Source organism: Mercenaria mercenaria, chromosome 4 (assembly GCF_021730395.1).
Source record: "Mercenaria mercenaria strain notata chromosome 4, MADL_Memer_1, whole genome shotgun sequence".
NCBI classification, from domain to species: domain Eukaryota; kingdom Metazoa; phylum Mollusca; class Bivalvia; order Venerida; family Veneridae; genus Mercenaria; species Mercenaria mercenaria.
In genome coordinates, this window is record NC_069364.1 from 72,469,049 (window position 1) to 72,488,678 (window position 19,630).

The 19,630-nt window shown below is 35.6% G+C and overlaps 1 protein-coding gene across 2 annotated transcripts in view; it reads right to left on the reverse strand.

Moving 5' to 3' along the window:
* Positions 1-16,516, reverse strand: part of LOC123552126 (mitochondrial pyruvate carrier 1-like) — a 29,684-nt gene extending 13,168 nt beyond the window's left edge. The window contains exon 1 of one of the 2 annotated variants that reach the window (XM_053541679.1): positions 16,264-16,516. In XM_053541679.1, the coding sequence (XP_053397654.1) occupies positions 16,264-16,269 (6 nt within the window). In that variant the 5' untranslated portion in view covers positions 16,270-16,516. Of the gene's footprint in view, positions 1-1,795; positions 1,931-16,263 lie in introns of those variants that run through there. The other variant, XM_053541678.1, reaches the window with a different exon arrangement.
* Positions 16,517-19,630: the final 3,114 nt, after the last annotated feature.

The window sequence follows — 19,630 nt, forward strand, 5'->3', positions numbered from 1 at the left end:
CCAGCAGTTTCATACAAGGAGATTTTTAAAGTTTCCACTATTATATACATATAGGAAAATGAGACCACAACCTCTGGCATCCATGTTTTTTGAGGAATCAGAATAATTTGAACAATCTTGGCAGAGGGTGACACAAGGACCATTTGTGTTAAATTATTTCAAAATCTGGCCAGCAGTTTCATACAAGAAGATTTTTAAAGTTTCCTCTATATACATATAGGGAAAATAAAATCTGGCATCTATGTTTTTTGACGAATCGTAATAATTTGAACAATCTTGACAGAGGGTTACATAAGGACCATTTGTGTGAAATTATTTTGAAATCAGACTAGCGGTTTAAGAGGAGATGTTGTTAGAAGATTTTCCTATTTTTAGCTCTGGCGGCCCCTATGTGCAACCAAGCAGAACCATTTGAACAACTTTGAAAGAAGACCACCCAAGAAACATCCAGGCCAAGTTTCATCAACTTCCACCCAATGGTTTCATCGGAGATGTTGTTTGAAGAAAAGTGTGGACGGATGGATGACGACAGACGAACGGACGGATGACGGACAGACGAACTTCCGGACGGACGGACGGACGCTGGACGGTGAATGATCACAATAGCTCACCCTGTGCTCAGGTGAGCTAAAATTACATGAAAGCATCTTGCTGAAGTCACAACATCCTTAATGTTGTTGAATTATCATTACCCCATGGGTAGGATTTATGTTAGTGACTGTTTTTGGAGGGCGAAAACTTCTGAGACATGATCATATTCAAGTCAGATTTGTAGTGAAGTTAGCAGGAAGATACTGAAGATGAAACATTTCTTAATTAGCTTCATTAAAGAACATGTACATAAAAGCTAGGGACAAAATCTATGTTATTTCTGAACTGCCCTCATAACAATAACTCATATCTGCAAAATCAAAATAAACTTTTTAACTTAAACCACCAATGCTTAAAAAGAATAAAACTTTGAATGTATTATCTTTGCTGCTTGTGTTTTTATTTGATGTGCAAACCACAAACACTTTACACGCATGGTGGAGGCTGAACAAATCAAGATGCAAAATGTTTTCTCACTTCTCGGTTACTACAAGAAATTCTGATTACTGGATTTCAGACTTTCTGTTTCAGTCATAAAGCTATGTTAAATTTTACACCACAAAAAAAACTTCCTGTGACCAGATATACATCTACAACCAACAGAACATGCATTTCACTGTAACATTTCATTTTGTGTGTATAATAATATATGTACATGTACAATGAAACCCCTCTAAACCAGAATCTGTTAATACCAGAAACCCCTCCAGACTGAATGAATTTTGCGGTCCCAAAATTTAATCTTCTTCTTTCATAAACAAATTACCTCTGTAAACCAGAACCCCTCTACCCCAGAAACCAAACTTTTCCAGACCAGACCTCTGTTTATCTACACAAAATTACCCCTAGAAACTGACCAATTTCAAAGGCAATCAGCACCTTGGCACTTGAATTTTATCATGATTACCAGAATATACTCTGTTTGGTAGCATTATGTCCATAAAAACTTTAATGCTGTTGTTTCATACAGCTTCTAAACAAGAGCAGGACTTAAAATGTATCAAGCTGCTTGGTAATGGTAATTGTAGAACTATTTATGTAATGTAGCACACACTCCATCGACAAACCCTCCAAACAGAAAACCCCTCCAACCCGACCTTTTATTCTGGTCCGAAGGCAGTTGGGTTTTCAGGAGTTCCACTGTACAAATCACACTTTTATTTACAGTATGCACTTTCTTACATAAATATTGAGTTATACTTACTGTGCTGTTAAATGTCAAATTGGAAAGCAGCAGGATATGAAAAAGAAAGAACATTAGATAAAGTGTGTTAAAATACACAAATAAAAGTAAAATCACAGTCAACTGACTGCAATACCCCATTAAGTCTATATTTAACCTGTGAAGAGTTACCTAACAAGTAGGATAGTGTAGTAGGGCTAGATTTGAAAATGAATAATAGCACCCCCACAATACCACAGAAAGAATGTATGCAGAAAGAAGATATTTGTCTAAATGTAACTCTGCAATGCCTAAGCTGACAATAAAACTTATGATACAATATCACACACTTCTCACTATGATCATAGGTTTGAAATTTCATAGTCACATAGCCTACAGTACGTGGAGTTTAAATTTGTTAACAAAAATAATTTTAAACAGGTTAGCCAATAATTAGAAAAATAAAACCTCATTCCATTTAAATAGTTTTGGCACCAATTACATTTGCGAGATAACAAAGTATATGTAAATTTCTTTTGCCAAACCACAAACCTATACTTAAACACCCTTACAATTTTCCTGGCTGAACTACTATTAACAAATAATACGGCTAAAGCTCTATAAAACATTTCGAAATTATTAAGATCTGCTAATGTGAATAGGTGTCCGCAACTAGTAAATTTATTAATACAGTTGTAACAGTATTTAGTGTTTGAAATTGTTTTTTGTCCAAGGCATTGCAGTACATTTCAAATTATGAGAAATTTATTTTAATAAATCAGCATTTGATTGAAGTGCGATATTAGGGGCTAAGCTTCAGCCGGAAAACCTGCTCTGCGGGAAAACTTAAGACAGTCACAGTGGAGAGAGAAAATCAAGGATGTGAGGAGTGTGGAAAGGTGTATAAATACTGACGAAAGTTGAAGGCGTCACATGAAAATCTTTCCCGTATGTTACCTAAGGTAGTTCTACAAGTTCGGATCCATTCTTTTTTCTTTACTGATTTGAAATTTGATTAAACTCCGATTTTTTTCCAAATTATAGAATAAACTTGCAACTTTTGGCAAATGTAAATTGATAGTGTCATGTGATTTTTCTGCTTAACAAAATGTTTTGACCTTAAAAGTGGTCAATCACATTTAATCAACATTTAATAACATTTTTTACTTTTTGTATATTCTGGTAGAGAATTATTTAAGGAACAAAAAGACCGATTACATAGAGTTAGATTCCTATTTGAAATGTATATTTTATTAATTTTATAAAATTTTGTAATTACTCCCCTTTAATATGAAAGTATATAAAAAGCTGGGTACTTCTTTTTATTTCGATACAATGTCTAGTTTTACATTTGCATTTGATAGACATATCAACTATTGAACAATCTGAACCAAAATGCAAGTTTAAAAGCTGTGTTTAGCTTCTGAATTCATTTATTCACAATCTATCTTGGTTGCGCAACCAAGATAGGCAAAGGGAGGTAATAATAATTTTTCAAACTTGCGTTTCTAATGAATTCCATCTAAATACATAATTTTTAATGCAAATATTTTACAAATATATTACAATATGTCTAATATTTATACATTTCCTTAGACAAAGTATGTTTATCAAATTTATACTTATGATAAAATAACTCTATCTTGGTTGGGCAACCAGGATAGGAAAATGAAATTTTAAAAATACCTCCAGTGAAAATCTAATTTGTATTAAGTGTTAAGTGAACATAAATGAGTGTAAATGATCAGATGCTAAAGTTTCGAACAATTCCGTTACACGGCCGAAACCTGATTATCCACCTTTAAGTAACTTTTTGTAATATGTGCCTATAGGAATCATCTTTTCAAAAGTAAATTGTCCCCATTGAAGCTTTTAATGAATCTTCTCAGTCAAAAATTCCCTTTTAATGCTGAGCGCCAAGCAACGGAGCTACTGATACCATTTTTCACATCTTTGGTATGACGCGGCCGGGGATCGAACCCACGACCTCGCGCCCTCGAAGCGGACGCTCTACCACTAGGCTATAGACGTTGCCTTTATTTTAAGAGATCAGCGCTTTCAAGCTGATTTAAGGACACTATTTAGAACTATTTAATGTTCGAACAATTTTAATATCACGTTTTATCTTTAGAAATATAATATTGTTGTCATGGGATTGCCATTCAATAAATGAATTTCGGTTCCGTATGCAGAACCCAGGCTTTAGTCTACGTAATGATAATACATTGTATGCCTTTCTGCTGGTTTATCAAATGTGCATAATCACCTTAAGTGATAATGCCTTTTTTATGTATAAGGTTGGATTGTATTTAATATTTGAAAGAGACTTCCATTTGCTGAAATAAGATTTAAAATATCTTACAGTTATAATATTTAGTTAAAGTACTAACTATCCGTGTTTTATGTACTTTGGGGTGGATATAGTTATAAACAAAGTAACAATACAATAACTATTCCAATCCTCTATTTGCTTTTAAACTTTGTTTGCAGGACTTTTATGCAAATTTGTCTTGTCAAATCTGTCCTCATTTCATGAAAATACGGTCAAAACTCACTTTCCTAGACAAAAGTGTGGTACAGCTCATTCCCTCTTTGCCAACTGTTCGCGTTTTCCAGCAAAAACCAAGCTATACATACAACATGGAACACTAACGCAGAATAGTATACTCCAGGCTGGGTATGGTGCTCTTTATCTCGAGTCCAAAGCTGCAGTAATAAAAAAGTTACAAGACTTTTCTTTCCTGAATCGACGTAAATTTGTGTGTGGCCAGCTCATTTGCGCTGCTTTTTGGTGACGTTGCATTCTTGGTTTCCCCACCGTGTTATAATGATGCTGCAGAACAAGTTTGATGAAAATCCATCTAACAGTTCATGAGAAGAAGTAGTTTAAAGGTATTTCTATTTTTAGCTCTAGTGGCCCCTAAAAGGGGCCAAATGCCCCCATCTGAACAAAATTTGGAGAGGAACATATAATGATGCTACAGACCAAGTTTGATGAAGATCAGTCAAGCGGTTCATGATAAGAAGTCGTTTAAATGTATTTCTGTTTTTAGATGTAGCGGCCCCTAAAAGGGGCCAAGTGTGCCCATTTGAACAAACTTGTGAGAGGACCTTATAATGATGCTACAGACCAAGTTTGATGAAGATCCATTAAGCGGTTCATGAGAAGAAGTCGTTTACAGGTTTTTCTCTTTTAAGGTCTAGCTGCCCCTAAAAGGGGCCAAGTGCCCCCATTTGAACAAACTTGTGAGAGGACCTTATAATGATGCTACAGACTAAGTTTGATTAAGATCAATTAAGCGGTTCATGAGAGGAAGTCGTTTAAAGGTTTTTCTATTTTTAGCTGTAGCGGCCCCTAAAAGGGGCCAAGTGCCCCCATTTGAATAAAATTAGGAGAGGACCTTATAATGATGCTACAGACCAAGTTTGATGAAGATCCATCAAGTGGTTCATGAGAAGAAGTTGTTTAAAGGTTTTTCTATTTTTAGCTGTAGCGGCCCCAAAACGGGGCCAAGTGCCCCCATTTGAAAAGATTTGAAAGAGGACCTTATAATGATGCTACAGACCAAGTTTGATGAAGATCCATCAAGTGGTTCATGAGAAGAAGTCGTTTAAAAGTTTTTCTATTTTTAGCTCTAGCGGCCCCTAAAAGGGGCCAAGTGCCCCCATTTGAACAAATTTGGGAGAGGACCATATAACAATGCTACAGACCAAGTTTGTTGAAGATCCATCATGCAGTTCATGAGAAGAAGTCGTTTAAAGGTATTTCTATTTTTAGCTCCAGCGGCCCCTAAAAGGGGCCAAGTGCCCCCATTTGAAAAAATTTGAGAAAGGACCTTATAATGATGCTGCAGAACAAGTTTGATGAAAATCCATCAAACGGTTCATGAGAAGAAGTTGTTTAAAGGTATTTCTATTTTTAGCTCTAGTTGCCCCTAAAAGGGGCCAAATGCCCCCATTTGAACAAAATTTGGAGAGGAACATATAACGATGCTACAGACCAAGTTTGATGAAGATCAGTCAAGCGGTTCATGATAAGAAGTCGTTTAAATGTATTTCTGTTTTTAGCTGTAGCGGCCCCTAAAAGGGGCCAAGTGTGCCCACTTGAACAAATTTGTGAGAGGACCTTATTATGATGCTACAGACCAAGTTTGATGAAGATCCATTAAGCGGTTCATGAGAAGAAGTCGTTTACAGGTTTTTCTATTTTTAGCTCTAGCGGCCCCTAAAAGGGGCCAAGTGCACCCATTTGAACAAATTTGTGAGAGGACCTTATAATGATGCTACAGACTAAGTTTGATGAAGATCCATTAAGCGGTTCATGAGAGGAAGTTGTTTAAAGGTTTTTTCTATTTTTAGCTGTAGCGGCCCTTAAAAGGGGCCAAGTGCCCCCATTTGAATAAAATTGGGAGAAGACCTTATAATGATGCTACAGACCAAGTTTGATAAGATCCATCAAGTGGTTCATGAGAAGAAGTCGTTTAAAGGTTTTTCTATTTTTAGCTGTAGCGGCCCCTAAAAGGGGCCAAGTGCGCCCATTTGAGCAAATTTGAAAGAGGACCTTATAATGATGCTACAGACCAAGTTTGATGAAGATCTATCAAGCGGTTCATGAGAAGAAGTCGTTAAAGGTTTTTCTATTTTTAGCTCTAGCAGCCCCTAAAAGGGGCCAAGTGCCCCCATTTGAACAAACTTGGGAGAGGACCATATAACAATGCTACAGACCAAGTTTGATGAAGATCCATCAAGCGGTTCATGAGAAGAAGTTGTTTAAAGGTATTTCTATTTTTAGCTCTAGCAGCCCCTAAAAGGGGCCAAGTGCCCCATTTGAATAAAATTGGGAGAGGACCTCACCAGGATGCTACAGACCGAATTTGGTGTTATTCTGACCAGTAGTTTCAGAGGAGAAGATGTTTAAGTAAAAATGTGGACGACGGATGACGGACCATCCACCTTATACTAATAGCTCACCCTGAACCTTTGGTTCAGGTGAGCTAAAAAATGTTGCTGAATTGTAAATTTCATAGCAGTCATGTGCATAAAGTTTCATTTATTGGAATCCTGTTATTAACAAGCAAATTCGATGAATTGGTATCCCCCTCCGAATGGGTTTGTGTTGAGGAATGGCAAAGAAATATACCCGATAAAAAGTTTAGGATGTTACTAAGAAGCAAATAATTTCATCAAAGGACATTGGACATTATGCTAGGGATTTTGCCCTAAGTTCAATGCTATTTCTTGACTTCAATAGCTGATAGTTTTATATAACAGCTTCAAATACTGATAAATAAGTTATATTCCTATCAAACTGTCACAAAATAATAGTTCTATTTTATATTCGTTTTCTTGAAATTCGAACAGTTTGTAACTAAGGGTCATATTTTTGAAAAATTTAAAATGTGTATTTTTAGTTAAAATAAGCATTGGTTTTTAAGGTATGTCAACTATGAAATATTTTAACACAATAAATAAACTGAAACCATGCAGATTATCAGTTTTATTGACATTTTTGAAAATAAACGAAACGGAAAAAATAAAAGTGGAACAAAACATTTGGTCCCTAACTATACTTCAGTTATTTCCATCAGAGTGCCCATGATAACACTGATGCATTGATCATATCCTATTGTTTGTTTTCTATACATCTATTGCTATACTGTATTTATACACATGTACAATACTGACCGGGTGTTATGTGGAGGATTATTATTGAATACATGCAGTGGTGTAGCTGGCCATACATTGGCGTAGTTGGCCTTTTTAAGTTGAAACGTAGGGGTGCAGGAGACTGCCTATTCCACTGCGGGTTCAGGGATGCCTTACTTTTAGCATTTTATATCACTGAAACTTCACTGGCTAGTATCAACATTTATATAGATATTCTTGGGGTGTCTGTGTTAGTTCTTTGAGGTCCTTACCAGTATTTCGGTTGGCTTCGAAATAAGTTTCAGACATGTGAGCGAATTGATGTTAATTCTGGGGGTGTCAGTGTTAGTTATGGGCGAGTCAGTATTAGTTCTATGGGTGTCAGCGTAAGTTCTGGAAGCAACTAGGTTAGTTACTGAGATGGTGTCTGGTGTAGTTCTGTTAGGGTATAGGATGCTGGATGGAATAAAAGCAAATGTTGCTCTTAAAATGCATTCTAGGTTCGCTTTAACTGTGTCCTACAAAAGGTAAAAAAAATGCACCTAAGTGGCACTATTCCCATAGAAGTTCGTCTGTATTTCTTTGTCATGTTTACGTTGAAGACACATATGTAATATGTCGAAGCCGCTTGCTTGGTTCTTAACTTATGACAGATGCAGTTGTCTCAATCCTGATAACACTCAGTCGACGGACTTAGACTGTCAAGAGGTAACAGATCTGATTGAAAAATTCATAAGATATACTTATAAGGATCTGTCTGCTTTCTAGCTTCACTTTCTATGTCCCCTATTTATTTAGTTTAGTGTTTTCTGTGCTTAAAATATTTACAAAAATGAATAAAACTGTATATATGTAAGGTTTAGGAAACACATGCAATAACTGTCAAATATTTATGTAAAAATTTATTTGCTGACACCCTGTACGTAGTTTTTTTCAATTTTAAACACTTTCCCACCTGTGACCAAGTGCCATTTTTGCAGCATACGTATATAATAATTATTTACAAAGGCATGTGAACTATTGTGTTGCGTCACTGGTGGGAAAGATGTTTAAAACGTTAAAATGATTTATGTTCATATTTTAATAGAAAAGAGAATGAGAAATGTCTACAAAGTCTTCTTTTTTGTTCATAAACTTGTAAAATGAAGTCGCATTTATCAAGAAATGGTCTTCAACTATCATAACTATGCAATTTCAGAAGTCTATCCCTATGTCACGTTTTCCTTAATCGGATAGGCAATCTGAACAGGAAAATGTCCGAGGTCCTTTGAACTTAAAAGAACCGAAGTCCTTAAGAGAGCACAATCAAGTAAGAAATCTGGAACGTGGGTGGTGAGCGGGGGGGGGGGGGGGGGGGGGGGTTACAACTTCACAACTTCACATGTTGTTGATAAATATTCATCAAAGGTTTTTTTTTTGGGGGGGGGGGTGGTAAGGTGACCAGGTGGATACAAAACTTCACATGTTGATAATAAATATTGATGAAAATAAACAATTAAACAAGAGGGTCATTGACCCTAAAGCACTCACCTGTGTACAAGGCTTCAAGTGTGTTTGTATAACGTAAAGTACAGAGTTAGGTTTCTTCTATGTTAGCCTATATCATATACATGTCACACACATTTTTTAACCTAGGGCAATAATTTGAACAATTACGGCAGGCAGTACAACTCTGATATCAAGGCTCTAGCTATTATTGATGAAGATTTTCAAAGTTTCTTATTGTAAGCATATATATATATATATAGTAAGTATATGTCACACACAGGGGCGTGGCCATTTTTTACCTTAGGGCAATAATTTGGTCAATTATGATAGAGAGTCAAACCCTTATATCACATGCCAAATATCGAAATATCAAAGCTCTAGAGAGGGAATCTAAGAAGCAATTAAAGTTAAACTTTAGTGTGAGAGGTACAAAACAATGTTTAGGGCAAGGGTGGGGGTGGGGCCTAAAATCGGGGTTGGGGGTATTGAAAGATGCTATGAAAAAATATAAGCAAAAGTATGAAAAAAAATTTAGTGAGTATTTATGAAACAATAATGATATCCAAATAAGCATGAGGAATATAAAGAAAGTATGATTTTCTTTTTTGGGAGAGGGTGTGATTGATGGGAAGCAGGGGTAGAAGAAGTGGAAGTGGTTAGAAGTTAAGTTATGAGAGATACCAGTACTAAGAAACATTATGAGATATATAAGTGAAATTGAGAAGCATGCCAAAAAAAATTAACCAAAGTACAAAATCTGACAACATATAGCAGCAACCTTGACCTTTGAAGTACCTGAAAAAAAGATGTTGCCCCTTATTTAGATCAATCCTTACGTGAGATCTGCTGATTATAGGGACAGTATTTCAGAAGATACAGTGTAATGGAGAAGTTTGCCATAAATCTTTAACCAGTATAATTAATATATCTGAGTTTATATGACATTTAATTTAATTCATGCAAGTAAATTTTTAAAATGATGAAACCAGACTGATGTCTTTTAACCCTTTCGCTGCCAACGGAAAATTCAAAAGATGCCAAAGTGACGTCGATGACGTCGAAAACCGTTAGAGAATCTTGACGTCAGCGGTTATGTTCATGCTAATTGATGCTTTAATTGAATTGTTTTACATTGCGATTATAATTAGGGGTTTTTGTCAGTAAATGAAATTTTCTTAAATCCGATCATATACAGGTTATTTGTTTGTGTGAGATTAAAGTATCTTTCACGAGTGAACACCGAATACAATATTTTCATGAGTGGTTTACCCACAGGTGAAAATATAAGATATGGCGTCCATGAGTGAAAGATATTTAGATATTACATGTAAAAACAAAAAGAAATTTTCTTTTTATTTCTGTTTTGACTAACTTTATCCATTTTATAGTTTCTTACGAGTGAAAAAATATCTTCAGTATTTAATATTTTTCACTGTGAAAATACCAGCTATATTTCACTCTAACATTTCGATAAATCACTGAAAAACATTTAATAAGACAGGTAATTCTATATGTTTAGAGCTAAAACGAATACTTTGGCAATACACTGTACTTGTTTCTCGGTCGTGGGTTCGTTCTTGATAAATCACATATATAACTGTAAGCTTCAACATGCATATTCTGATCACTCTTAATTAGGGATAAGAACAGACAATTTTTCTCTTTTGTGAAACATCCGAGGACATAAAACTATGAAAACACTTTATTATGATGTTACATATGACAATTTACAGAAGACAGAACATGCGCGAATACCGAGAACTGTTGGATAACCCGTGAAACAAGATATTTTACGCTGTGAAAAAAGTATATATTTCGTCTGTATATTTGGCGGATAAGAAACAAAAACAAAGACTTCTCGTTTGCAGTACATCGTAAGCTGATCGGATTTTACGTTCGATATATGACAAACAAATTTTAAATTGATAATCGCTGTGGCAGCATTATGATTTACATAGACAAATTGCCACACTTGATCTTTCCTAATACGAATACTCCTGAAACTCATTCAAAATATATCCGCTGCTTTGTGGATGTTTACAACTTTGAGCAAGATAATTAATTACCCCTTAAATCTCCTTATGAGTTGTGCATGATTTGAAAATATTTGAGCGTTTTTCTTCAAACCAATTTTAACCGATTCAATTTTGTCTTAATATTTTGCTTTTATTTTTCTTTTGCCTCAAAGGGACAGCCTCAAGACGAACAGATAGCAAACGTTCACTATTGTATACATATTGGATATGTATACATACTGGATATGAAACGTCACAAATCATTAGTATTTCAAGTTTGATATAAAACTACGTGCAGCTAATTTATTCTCTTTTACATCACATTGACTGACTACCGCTTTAGGGAGCTTTTAGCAAGCCCCTTAATTAAGGTTCATGTAAAGTGTTTGAGACTGCCCCTCGAGTAAGTTTTTGTTTCATGTTTGAGACCTCATAGGCCTTTGTTTTGCATACATTGTATACCAAACCGTTCAGAAGGAGTAGACATGTCATTCAAGAGAGGTTGTTTTGCTCGGTACAATAATATTTCTCTTTTATGACATGTACTTTGCTTGTCCACATTCGGTTTTGTAAAAAATATCAAACTTCTTTTTCAAAAATATTTTGACATTACGTATTTACTTATTGTGTGCCTAACATATTTCTCCAGGTACTCCCAGAGTTAAAATTGCTACAATACATCTACATTTCAAAAATTTGCCAAAATTGCAAAACGAAAGGAAAGTAGAGCTGTCAAAATGACAAAATACTCCTATATTTCAGAAAATATGTAAGTTAACTGTATTCCAATACTAGGAGTACCTAGATAAATATGTTACAGACACAAACAAAACGTATTTAAAGAAAAAATACTTTTGAAAAAAAAGTTTGATATTTTCTACAAAATAGAACCGTGACGGTCGAAGTACCTGCAATTTTAGACAAAATACTTATTCTCAAAGAAGCTTACCTTTGTGTAATGTATTCCCTACTTCCTCTAAACAATTCAGTGTATTTATAATAAATAGAAACGGTATTGGAAGAATAAATTTCCAAAATCAAAATTTACCTGAGGGGTGGTGTCCAAACACTTTACATGAACCTTAATGGCATACAATAGGGGCCTCCGTGGCCGAGTGGTTAAGGTCGCTGACTTCAAATCACTTACCCCTCATCGATGTGGGTTCGAGCCTCACTCGGGGCGTTGAATTCTTCATGTGAGGAAGCCATCCAGCTGGCTTACGGAAGGTCGGTGGTTCTACCCAGGTGCCCGCTCGTGATGAAATAATGCACGGAGGGGCACCTGGGGTCTTCCTCCACCATTAAAGCTGGAAAGTCGCCATATGACCTATCATGTGTCGGTGCGACGTTAAATCCAACAAAAAAAAAACAAACAAAAAAAACCCAACATATTGAAGACAATTATAGTTATGCCTCTGACTATGTAATTATTGTAATTTGCAACAACAGCTCCATTACAATCATTGTCAACATAATATTAGACATTCTTAACTAAATAAAAAATATCAACAACGGTAGTTACTTTCAACATACATGGAACTGAAACTGAACTATTTATGCAATTTTTCAGAAGCGATTTAGTTACATGTGGTTTTAAATTAATAAAATATATGTTGATGTTTTATGGATTTACCGATATTTTTTCACGAGCATTTTAGTTACATACGGTGTTTCTTTACCAGTTTCCCCCGATCTTCAGCCGATCACCACAGGGAGCCGTGATATGTCTCGCCCAGGATCCGAGCTCCTGAATATGAATATATAGCTTCCCGGCGAGCATAATATAAAGTAAATACATTTCATTGTACTTGTCTTTAAAAGTAGATATGGCATTATTTCTTTTAATTATTTTATTACGATTTCTTTACATAAACCTGAAAAGAAGAGCTTAAACGCTGTCATGTTACAATAAATGATAATCGAGAGAGTTTTAGCCAAATTTTATAGGGAATCGATCCTACCGATTTTCGTCGCTTTGAAGTCGGGATCGATCCCTCTACAGTAGCATGCGATATACCGAATGTGATATATACTATCGAATTAAAAAAATCTGTGCTTCCGGCACGTGCACAGAGCGTCTGACTTCGGACTTTGGAAGAATACGCTTTTTCCTTGTGACATAACTTGCGTCTTGCACATCAGTACAAATATGGGCAGTGTTGTTTTTTATTCCAAAATCTACCTTTAAATTGATAGGGAATCGATCCTGCGCGAAACGACGAAAATCGGGATCGATCCCTCTACGGTAACATTCGATATACCGGATGACATATTTATTATCGAAAATGTGTCCTTCAATTTCTCATTAAACAATCGAGCATTTTCATCATTTTTTTTCAATGGTTGAAAGTGCGGATAGAAATATGTAACTCTCGGGTAACTGTTTTGCGGTAATGCGGCCCGCTTGAAGATGCGAATGAAAATATATGGCTCTCGGGTAACTGTTTAGGCGGTATCAAGGCTCCGAGAGTCATAAATTTCAATCCACACCAACTAATGGTAGATTCTTCTTCCTGCATACCGTATTCTTCAATTAAATATAACAAATGATTTCCTTTTAAGTACTATTTCATCATAGTAGCGTATGAATTTACGCATTCATTCATAAATTACAGTATGTGAGTCATCTTAAACCCCGAGGGTAAGTTCACATCGGAGCTCTAGGGAAGGGTAGGCTGTTGTGTAAATGATACTTACCCCACCAGTAAAGTAACTACCAATCAAAAATTGGGCCGTGGAAGTATGTAAGACTTTTTTCCCTGCACACTGAGCGCTGTGATAAAAGCAAGGAACCAGTAAACCCTACCTCGCCATGGAGTTTGCGGAGTTCAGGTCTTCAGCAGGGAAGATACGATGGTGTACTAACTTATACCGTTCAAGTGGGTTATCGAGTACAGTGTCAGTCTCTACTCTACCCTAGAGCTTCGATGTGAACTTACCCCGAAGTGTATGACGAGTTTTTCCAGCACCGGCAAACCTGTCTGGTATGCAAGAAGGTTTCTTCCAACACCGACAAAAACACGGGAAAATCCTGTCCAGCATGCAAGAAAAGGCAAATTGAGTTGCGCATATCATGTGTGACTTCTCTAATTTTAAAAATAAAAGTTCACGTACTGAGGTGTTACAATGTAACTATAATGTGAGCCTAAAAATCTACTTTTTACTCTTAACTCGGCTTTCCCTCTACTATGGAAACACGTGTGCAACTAAAAATGTGAACGTTACTTTTCTATATTTCAAAAAGAGCCATGAAAGGGAAATGAATCACAAAAAAAAAATAAAACAAACAAACAATACATTGTACGATAAAGATGAATGTAGAAACTGTGTTCCGTCGTTCATTTAAAAAAAACAACAACAACATAAGTTTGAAAATATCCTAATTATCCTAATAGTATTCAATATCTAAACACACCATAGTTTAATTAAAAGTTCTTTTGTTTTCATATCGACACCGTTTCAAATATTATAGGTAAAACTATATTTTTATTTGTTTGTCTGTACTTGAGTGCGCGTTGTATGCGTTGTTTGATTTCATTTTTTTTTCAACACCGGCAATGATTATAATATCTTTATAAACTAATTACAACACACACATTTATATATATTTAGTATTATTTACATACTTCATTGGATGTCTAGTGTATTTTTATCACATCGGTACCGTACGGGGAATGTCTCGAACAGTCGCACACTTATTTATACAGTTCAAATTATTTGAATATTGATTCAGTCTCCTTCGAGATATGAAGTATAATCATATTATATTAAATATGAAATAAAATGTTGTTTGGTTTTTAAAGTCAGATCGACATAATTGTATGTCATGTGGCGACTCTCTAGAACCGTTGACCTTCCGTTTGCCAGCCGGATGCTTCCTCACATATAATAATTCAACACCCTAACGAACCAGCGACGGTGAAGGTCAAGTGATTCGAAGTCAGTGACCTTTATCACTCTGCCAATGAGACCCCTAAACACAATTCAATGGGGTCTAACTGTAAACATTCTCTAGATTCAGATTAATGTAAACATTACTCAAGCTGAAGGCACCTTAACAATAAAATCTTGCAAAGTATTACTTTATTTCAGGATCACAATTATTTTTTATATCTGTAAAATATTCATCACGATTTTATGAAAGATATAGGTTACAAGTTTGTTAAACTGTCGAGACATTTCAAAGGCAGTGCACGACACTTGGAAGTTCCTTACACAGAGCGTGAAAAGGACTTTTTCAGTAAAATATTTTATGCCTCCAGTTTAATTCAATAGAACTTTGTTCGACTTTTATTAGGAAATATCTTAGTTTTTAAATGGTTTGCTAGGCTGAACAAGTACTATCAACATAATATTTAGTAATTTGTTCAATGTATTTCGATTTACTGAATAAAAAACATTTCAATTGAATATTTCTTCTCGCAAAACGTGCGTTGTAGTCATTTTATCACGTTTCTTCGGTCAGTCGTACAACACCCAAACCAACGATAGGTATTTATTATTTCGGCGGGAACTTTTGATACGTTAACGTCTTTAAAGTGACGTCAACTCGAAAATGACGTCATAATATGCCAGTAAGATTGTTATGTTTTCATTTCCATAGAGACAATAGTATGTATATCTGCTTGGAAAATAATAACACTGACATCAAATAAACGGGGTAAATGTTCAGTTTAGATCGGCCCAAATCGGCCCTTGGCACTCAACGTAGTAAACAACATCGGCCCAAAATCGGCCCTTGGCACAGAAGTGGTTAACTTGGTTAACTGTCACCCCCTCTTTTGAGCATTATGGAGCGAGTGCGTGCCATGATTAGTGAAGCGAAATATTAAAACACTAACTTGAAAAATTCCTAGTAGATACTGAGAATGTGACTTGACTAGCTCCAGGACTATGATATTTGTTTGTTGTCAATTTTTATGTTTAAAATTGTGAATGTAGCCAGTCTGTATCCTATGTCCAATATCATTGATAATATTACAACCAGATTTTTTGCCAAAATCTCTAAAATAGACTCGCATTTGTCACTATTGCATAAAATAAGAGAAAATTACAAAAGTTTAAATTTTGTGACAATTCTTTATTATTAGTTAAGAGGCTAGTCTAGAATGTGACCTGTGCACATCACAGTGAACATCTGGCTACCAGATAAATGTTACTGCATGCGAGAACTGAAAATTATACAGGCTTTAAATATTACATAAACTGTCACGATATCCATGTTGAACAACTTATGCTTTCTAAACGTTCAATACCACCGAGGTCAGGCATCGCGGAAAGTAATGACAATTACTAACTTTCCAACAGTTTTAATGCAAACGTTATGGAAAACTGGGTAAGATATAATGAGACATGGATCACCTGCATAAATAGCTCCCAAACTCTTTGCTAAACACATAATTGAACAACTTCTTGGCATGTTGTGACATTTTCCACCTTGAAAACTTCCTTCCCGTATCCAAGTGACCTCAATTACCTTCTATGGTATCTGTTTTTCAAATAAAAAGTGAAAACACAATATGAAAAATAACTCTAATAGCCTTAACTAGAAGGTCTTTATGTTTGTGAAGAACTGACAGTTACTTCATTTTTTTCATGAAATAATATCGGTACGAACCAAATAGAGTACGAAAAATAACATTCGTAACAAAATATTCGTAACTAATATTTCGTTCCAATTGTTTTCGAACTATAATATTAGTAATTCACTTGAGGACCATGAACCTGAATGTAAGTAATTCTTGACACATGAGACGATCCCAGCAACGCTTTGGATAAAATTTTCAATGAAATTCTGCTGATCAACCTGAAACGGTTCATCTGGAGGATTCAACTGGTAGAAGCCAGTAGGTACTGGTTGAAAGCCGCAAATGAACCCCACTTCTGGCACTGCCGGAGTGCTGCAGTATTCGAGCAGATACTTTTCGTGCTAAGTATCAAAATGCCGAGTCTCAGCTGATGCACACTCCTCTATCGGGAGGCCAGTTCATTGGACGACGCCGTCAAGCTCAGTGCTACAGACAGACTTGAACAAGTTACAGCAGACTAAAATGAGCACAACTTAGCTGCATTCCATTCCCTGCAGAAAGAAAACAAACTGCAATAGAAAATTTCAGTTCTATATAACGCCTTTTTCTCTCCCTACAGTTATTATTGTATGCAATTTAAATTATGCCCTCGGCCATGCACATAATATTGTCTAAGGAACATATATGGCTGTAACACTCCGTCCAACTTTTTTTCAGAGTATACTCAAACAGAAAGGTTCTGTTTACAGGGGTAACTTGGCAGTACTTTATTTGTGTAGTCTTCCATTGGCAGAATATTACGTCCAAGAACCAAATTCTGGTCCCAGGAAAACAGAACTTCCGTGTGGTGAATGTTGGAAAGCACGTATGCGGCTGGTCCAACTCGTTGCGTAATTATCACTTTCATTTCATTTCAGTTTTGATGTGGACGGACCGTCAGGGGAGGTAACTAGAGTCACGGATTGGGACTAGTATGTGGCAAACTTTGTGTATATGTTGCGAATCTTGTGATATACAGACAACGCATTTCCTCCAGCATCTCCGTCCATAGCTACCAAAAAAGACGTGCTAAATCTTCTTTGAAAACTTTATTATCGAACTGCCAGGTTGAGATTATCCTAGTTTTTCATAGATGGATATCAGCATCATTTCCGGCTAACTTTACGTTCTACTACAAAAAATGCCCTGACGGATTCAGAGGTGGATACGTTTTTATTCTGGAATCCATACATCTACACACGCATTAAAGCAGAGGAATTACAAGCAGATGGCAAATGTGAGGTTGTCTGGTCAAAGATTACTCTGATTTCAACGTGTTTATGAAGCGACTGAAATATTTCTATTATTATTTTATTAATAAGTTACAAATAACATGGCTGTCAAGAGCTTTCTCAACCGACTATTCAGTAAGAATGTATGTTAAAAAATGTTAAATGGCTTCAAATAAGAACTGATAATTTACAGGCGCTGATACAGTTTTTGTATTTTAAATTGTAACACTGCTAGTCAGGCTGTGATAATTAGGTATGTTAAAATGTTCCTCAGAACACAGTAACTGTTCTTATGATTTGATCTGTCTGCATTATGGTAAAATACTAAATCTTCTTTCAGAAAACATGCAAAATAGTGTTCAAGTATGTTACAAACGGTAGTGAGTGGTAGTGAGTATATATGTCTGAACAACGTATATTCAGACCATAATTATGCTGTAGTAGGATATCTTTAGCAACAGAACTATACCAAATCTTTCAGCTATTTGGAATATTTCAGCTCTTTTAACTTTACTTTATTTTTTGAGTACGGTCTGTTTAAGATATACAAATGTATATTAGGCCATATTACAGTTGCAAATGCATTGCTTTCTTGTCATGATTTTCTGAAATAACTCTATCAACCGATGATTATAAAAGCAATTTTATTTATTTTTTTTTTTATTTTTATGTATTTATTTATTTATTCTGGTTCACATTTATAGGTCATATGACGACTTTCCAGCTTTGATGGTGGAGGAAGACCCCAGGTGCCCCTCCGTGCATTATTTCATCATGACCGGGCACCTGCATGGGTAGAACCACTAACCTTCCATTAGCCAGCTGGATGGCTTCCTCACATGAAGAATTCAACGCACCGAGTGAGGCTCGAACCCACATCGGTGAGGGCCAAGTGATTTGAAGTCAGCAACCTTAAACTCACACGTTTTAGGCGAAAAATAACCTTAAACTCACACGTTTTAGGCGAAAAATAAGTTATCTCAAAAGTCCATAAAAAAGTGAGTACTCTGAAAGTGACAACTAATACAAACTTATTGGCACGAGATGTTTGCAAGATATTCTTATATATAAGCAAAAATATTGTGCAGAAGGTAGTCAACCGTTGCAACGCCTTTGAAATAATGCAGACAATTTACATTCTTCTTACATTTTTACCAATATCTAACATTTATTTTCACCCATTTTTCAGTGTCATTTAATTATACATTCTAAGCCAAACTTGGTGAAAATGAACATGTTGAAATATTTCACCCAAACTGCGGGCGATTAGCTTTAACCACTCGGTCAGGGGGGCCCCGTTAGCAAATGGTGTTGGAAAGAAAATTCAGAACCTAACGCTCTTACAGATTAGAAAAAAATCAGAATAATACATCATTGCATAATTCAAAATTCTATGAATCAAACCAGTCCTTGTTGCCTCCCAAATTGAAAGTTAAAAAAAAATTATAATAGTCTGTCACTGGTTGCAGATGCTGACGGGAATATCCGGTTCGAAGGTAACTGTTTATTGGATCTCAAAAATGACATAAAGACCCATATAAATCTCGGTGCATTGCTATTGTATGTCAAAATATTTCTATTCTTCTGACATCAAGTTTAACTGCAATAAAAAAAACACACTTGCAGAGCTATTACTCTAAAGCATATGAGAACTTTGTGTTAATCTGTTTTGACCCATCAAGAATATCGAAGGAAATATAAAAAAAAGCTATTAAGGTACTGGACCCATCATGACTATCGGCTATTCTCGTGGATTTACGTATTATCCGTATGCGATTTTGGCATCCTCGGCCATCATCGTAACTTACTATTCTTATCAACCGGAGAATGCCGAAATCGCGTATTGTGAATACGTATACAAACAGAAATTATCGATAGTCAATATGGGTCCACTACCTTAGATAAAGACAATAATTAAGTGCTCGGTTG